General features: G+C 35.7%; 1 protein-coding gene across 1 annotated transcript in view; it reads right to left on the bottom strand.

Annotated features, from left to right (window-relative positions):
* The window catches only part of LRP1B (LDL receptor related protein 1B), a 1,686,774-nt gene that overhangs the window by 137,070 nt on the left and 1,542,981 nt on the right, over positions 1-6,723 (bottom strand). Inside the window, exon 68 of the mRNA XM_045298375.1 lies at positions 5,110-5,232. Within this exon, the coding sequence (XP_045154310.1) occupies positions 5,110-5,232 (123 nt within the window). The remainder of the gene's footprint in view (positions 1-5,109; positions 5,233-6,723) is intronic.

The following is a 6,723-nucleotide window of genomic DNA, read 5'->3' as shown; positions in this document are numbered from 1 at the left end:
TTACCACTGTGGCCACACCTCCTCTACAGCCCTGCAGATTACAACCAGAATAGTTCAACACTCCATTTATATCTCTGACAAATGGCTGTGGTAGAATTATCTCCATTGTCACTTCCACACTCAGAGGCTTTATGATGTCAGCAGAACAACTGATCTACCACATCAATCTAATGTCATCTTCTACAGTTACCCATAAATTATTTATAACAAAAGTTAAGTTTCTATGCTTGGTATATAGGCTAATCATTATCTGGTTGTTATAGTACTACAGACTCATACCCTCTTGTCATGGTATTTTAACAATACAATTTTCCTAGAGCTCTTTAAATATGACACATTCTACTTGTCTTTACTTACTTGAAATTTGGTTCTTCATTCAAGGATTCACCTTCCACTTTGGGTGTCTCAAAAATGTCTCATAATTTGTTCAAATCTGGTTTTTGAGACAAACTCAGTTCCTACTACACATTTAAGAAATTTATTGCCGCATCCTCATATTGCATTCAAAAACTGAAACCTAAATCTCATCAGAGGATGCATCTGATACATGCAGCTTGATTGAAGTCAACCCTTGACTGCTTCACATCCATCTTCGTCATGGGATGGAAAGGCAGATAAGCCAGTAGGTCAGTAGTTCTCCACTTTCCTAATGCCGCAACCCTTTCATACAGTTCCTCATGTTGTGGTGACCCCCAACCATAAAATTATTTCCATTGATACTTCATAACTGTAATTTTGCTACAGTTATGAATCATAATGTAAATATCTGATAGGCAGGATATATTTTCATTGTTACAAATTGAACATAATTAAAGCATAGTGATTAATCACAAAACAATATGGAATTATATATTGTGAAATATTATGTTTTTCCATGGTCTTAGATGATCCCTGTGAAAAAGGGTCATTTGAGCCCCCAAAGGGGTCGCGACCCACAGGTTGAGAACCACTGAAGTAGTTAGTGTCCATGCTGACCACTATCAAGAAACAGAGCCAGGAGCAAAGTTGATCCCTGCAAACCGAGATTCATGCTCCCGGCATATGCAGGAACTGGGCAACATGAATGCCAAGATGCATGGAGATCTGCTAGGACAATGACCTTCCCCACCTCCTTCTACATGAGAAACGCAACCACTACAGCCCTGCCCTACATTTCTGCTTCCTACCACTAGCATTATGAGACAATAAACATCAGTTGTTAAAGCCATCTAGTCTTGGTATTTATTTCTCCTGTAGTAACACTACAAAACCTAAGAACACCTACTTTTGTTGGTGGAGATAGCTACCATAGAACCAGATCCAACCAGTGATCCTCTTCAAAACACTGCACCGTGCAATGCTGTCATCGGTCTTTTGGTGCCAGATGGCCACCGTAGGACCATCAGGGCGGAGTGTATCCTGTCAATCAGGTTGCAGCTTGAGTGGAGGGTAACTGAGATAGCACAGGGAGTGTATTTGGGTTTTGTTCATGAGCATTAGGTTTCTTTTGTCTGATACCGTGGCTATTTGCAGGTGGAGAGGACAGAAGGCATCGGTTTTACCCATGTCAACCCTTACTGGCTTCACAAAGGTGTTCTACAAGACATGGACAGAAAGAGAGGCTACCAACCAGTATGCTGAGCTTCCTCGGGAGAGGACCAGCAGGAGCGAGGCATGTCCTTGGAACCCAACATCCCCGCCTTGGGAACCTTCTGGATTTAGGGGAACATGGATGTCAAGGCACATGGAGATTTCCGAGGAATTCAGGAACCCAGATTTTTAAAAGTCCAATCCCTTCACCTACAGATAGCCAATGCAAACCTTTTTTTAACAGCCATACCTACATATCTGTAAACTAGGACACCTATCTTAAGAAAGAACAAATTTCTCTTTGTAAGACAAAAAAAAAAAAAAGCCCAAATCTTATTTTTAAGGCCAGTCATTTGATTACATCTCTATTTCAGATCTATTATATTATTTACCTTGTAAATAATATACCCCTATCTCAAGCCTTTGAAAATTGTAGCACATTTTCCGGTAGTATTCTCTACACCCCAATTCATTCCAGCATCCTAAAGAAATTATTTCAACATCCATACAAGCAAATCAAAGAACAAATTTTCCTCTTAACTCTGTTTTTAATATACAATGTCTTTTCTGTAGTCTGCCTAGGTCATCCATTCGCCTAGAAAGTTGTGGATATAGGTGGATTGCAAGAAATGTTCTTTCTTAATCTACACAATGACAGTCCCTGTTAGTTACCATTGAGGACATTAACATGATCACATCATGTATTTATTATTTAATAAAATAGCTTTATTTTCAAAACTTTTGATTCAAAAGCCCCTCAATACTGACCACATTAATAAAAAATCATCTTAATCCAAATTATAAGCATGCCTTGTATGGAGTACTGCAAAAGATTCTTACATAGTCTGGATCCCTGTTTTCCAAGATTTATAAAATATAATTATGACCATGTACCTCTTCTGTTTAAATTTGCTTGCTGTTTTTTATTGCTTTCAAGTTAAATTCAAAACCCTATGGCAAGAGTCACAAAGGCCTAAGTTTCTCTACTGTCTTGGAATTTATTCTGTTCTCTGAGCATAGAGTTCTTCCGGGTGCTGCAGTAAGATGTTGTTGTCCTGCATTTCAGAGGTTTTATATATTTTATTTCTGTTGGCTAGAGTATTACATCTTCACAATCTCATTAATTTATTATATATCTATACCATATATATCACCTATATCTATATCTGTCACTCAGATCCTCAAATTAAATTCTACTTTTCATACACTTAAACTGCATAATATGTGTTTGCTTTATATTTGCGTAACAGTAAGACAGACCAGTAAGAAGGACATCAGGTTTGGCAAAGTGAAGGGGCAGCAAAAACCAGGAAGGCCCTCAAGGCGCTGGAGTGAAAGAATGGCTCTAACAAGGGCCCGGCAGAGGGACAATGATGAGGATGGCCCAGGATGGGGTGTTGTTTCCTTCTGTTGTGCATAAGGCAGCTATGGGTTGATGGCAACTAACAACAGAACCCTCTTTTATTCACAGCATGTACCACAGTTTACAATTGTGTACTTTGTTGTCATCAGTGTCTACATTGGAATAAATAGTACATCCTGTGAGCAATTTCCAGGACCTTATCAGTTTTCCTTACCATTCCTTATTACTGCATTACCAAAATTAATTACAATATCTAACTTTAAAAATATCTATCAAATAAGTGAACGAGTTAAATAACTGTTTTCTGTGCTGTTCACGATGCCTGTGGTGCTTTTGTATATATCCACTTAAATTTTGGCTTTCTGGTTTCCTCTTCAGGGTTCATGTCATACCTCTCTCTTTATTTTACCTATTGGTTAAGACTACCATTGTTTGAATTCCTTTATAAATTAATACTGTTTTATCTTATTATCCCAAGCAGCTGCTAGGTCAGTAGCTCAAAACCACCAGGTGGTCCATGGGGGGGAAAAAGAAAGTTTCTACTCATGTAAAGATTAGTCTCAGAGTCCCACAGGGTCAGTTCTACTCTGTCCTATCAGGTGGCTATGAGTTGGGAACAACTTGATAACAGTGAGTTTGGTTTTTGAATTGATCAAAAGAACAAACCATTTGCTGTTTATTTACTTAATAGTAATTGTTTAATTTAGTCTGGCATAAAATTGTTCTTCCTGTGTTGCACCCATTCATATATACATCCAACCCACTAAACAGACAAACAAGAAAAAGTTATAATACATAAAGGTTGCTTGACTCAATGTTTATACTGATGTTTGAGGGAAATTTAAAATCTTCAGCAGGTTAACTGAATATTGTGTTTTACAGCTGTAATATGTAGAATGGTCATATGAATAACTGTAGAGGTTGGAAGTGACCCTGATTGTTTGAATCTGTAAATTTCCTGGGTGATTAATAGTCAAAATGTTCTTTTTCATTCAATTTATTTTTCTAGCATTGAGATATATCTAGAGAATTATTGACTGGAAATATGGATTCTCTTTTTGTCTCTCCAGAGAGAGTTTATTTTGGTGGATAAACGCACATACTTTGATGTAGCGTTATTCAAAAACAATCTAGGATCACAATTCTGTGATTCCCTAGAATCCATTTGTAAGATTATGTAGGGAAACTGGACTGGATGTTTAGTAGAATCTCTCAGCAGTGGTACTTACAGGAAAAATTCTACAAGAGCTTTGTCTCTTTCATATTTTAAACCTTTTAAAACACAACTATCTCCTTACTTTTTGTCTTCTTTTTGTTTTGCTGTGACTTTCCCCCACCTTCCCCCTATGTCCCTGTAATGCTCACAGTTATTATCCAGCAAGAGATTCTTAGTGCACTAAACAGAAGGAAGATTTTGAGTACATATATTTGTGGTTTTTAAAAAATCATCTAATATATGTAAATATATACAAAGTGCTGGGTTATGTCAGTAAATTGGAGGGGGAACTGCTTTTTTGCTGATAAAATATTAAAAATGAGAAAAGGAATGAAAATAATAAAAAATCCTTTATTTTAGAAATTTATATTTGTACTTGTTATTTGTTAGATGCCTAAAGACATTTGTAACAAATATAAGTCAAGAGCAACTAGAAATGGGTAAAGTAATCATTCTTAAGGTTTTCATGTTTAAATGTTGAATCACTCCTATAGTTATTTTTTTGGCTAAAACTTATGTCTATGTATGTCTCTTCTCTGAATATTCTCTATATCAGGTGATGTACACAATTTCAAGATTTCATTATTTGCATGTTCAGTGCACTTATATGTCAAAAAATATCACATTTTTAGTTAAAGACATCAATTTGAGTTAAGAAAGTTCACATATAATCTCATTCAATTAAAAATTGGCATACTCAAAATGGTTTAAAAAAAAACAGCCTATTTTTAAATTGTGCTTATATTTTCCATATTAATATTTTAGAGGATTTTCTGTAAAGTAAGAACATTTTGAACAGAGTAATACCATACCTAAACAGGAGCTGTTCCTGTGGTTATTATTTTATGTAGCTACCTCAGAATGGTAGAATTTGTGGTTTCCCTCATCAGTTCATTGACTCAGATGAGTGTATTAGATCAAGAAGAGAATGTACAATTAAGAGTCATGTGAAATGTCCTACCACACATATCAGGAGCTTCATCAGAGTTGTCTCCACAGTCGTCTTCTCCATCACACACCCAGGCTTGTAGTTTGCAGAGGGAGTTATTGCAGGGAAACTCATCTGCTCTACATATATTTCCTCCTTTAATTAATAACAATAGAGAGAAACTCATCATAATGAATGTTAGTCATTAGGATGTATATTAATCTAATACATAGTATCAATGATTTCTTCCTTTGAAAAAAGAATTATCTTTTTGAATAATTACTTTCATTGGCTTGCTTTCCACTCATAACAGCCACATGTGGTCACAATGGAATTGGGCCTATGCTCCATAAGGTGCGCAGGGATTGATTTTTTAAAGAATAAATTATCAGGCATTCCTTCCCAGGTACCTCTGAGTAGACTCAAACTGCTAATATTCTGGTTACCAGGTGGGTTTGTAAACTTGTTAAACTACCCAGTAATCCCTGTATTACATTAGGAGCAAGTAATATTCAATTTAAAGATGTCATTCCTTTACATTTCAAGCAACTTTCCTATTACCCTCATCTATATATGTCATATTATCTAAAGATTAAAAGTATTTCAGAATATATATTTCCCCAAATCATAATTATTGTCATCCATTACATATAATTTGTGTAATATTGGCCATAAAGGAATTTAAATTTATATTTTAAAGAACATTAAATTTTCTTACTAATGCATATGTTTGGCAAAACAGATTTTTCCCTCTAAAATTAATAAGTAATGGGTGAAATATGTGATACTGAAGATAGAAACTAGAAAACAATTTGTGCTGTATACATATTCAATGTATAATGACAATTGGAAATAATGTAGTCAGAAAATTTCCCTGTTCTCCACAAAAAATCATGCCACAGCCATGAATTTTAAAATTTTTAAACAGGTTTGCTTCTTTATTTTTCCTTTTCTTATACATACACAAAATAAATTATCAGGAAGACAAAAATACTATAATTTAGACTGATTAATTACATTTAATATGTATAAAATATCCTAATTTTGTAATATCATTTTGATTATATGCCTAGAGATGCAGCAATATGTAGCACAAAATCTAATGAGAGCTTTGTACTGTTTATTCATCTTGTTTTTGAAGTCAGTTAATTTCTGTGAGTTTTGATATCCCTCACTGACCCATTGAGCTACAAGGGACAACACTGGAGGCACAGCGTGGCAATTGTGCCTGATCTGACCCCACCCCACCAAAGCAAAATGCTAAGGGCGTGCAATAGAGCAGCAAGGGGAGCAAAGTAATGAAGTCCCCCGGTAATACCAAAAATAGATTTTGGGGCCAGAGCATGGCACCCCATCAGATTGAACTAGGAAACATTCCTAAAGGTCAGCAAACAGATCTGGGACTATTTATAATCTTTCCTTTTTGTTGTTATTGGGTGTTTTGTTGTTGTTTTGCTTTTTTGTTTTCTTTTGTTGTTTGGTTTTGCTCTGTCTTGTTTATTGCTTGCTATTATCTCTGTATGTCTAGCTAGATAAGATAGGTGGGATAAACAATCTGGAGGAGAAAACAACAGGAGCAATGGTTCCCGGGGGGTTGTTGTGGGGGACACAGGAGAGAAGGAAGTGGGGGAAAGGAAGTGGATGTGA

The sequence above is a fragment of the Echinops telfairi genome, unplaced genomic scaffold (genome assembly GCF_000313985.2).
Source record: "Echinops telfairi isolate 266 unplaced genomic scaffold, ASM31398v2 ScPeMD7_4;HRSCAF=17, whole genome shotgun sequence".
NCBI classification, from domain to species: Eukaryota; Metazoa; Chordata; class Mammalia; order Afrosoricida; family Tenrecidae; genus Echinops; species Echinops telfairi.
This window is presented reverse-complemented; position numbering and strand designations above follow the sequence as displayed.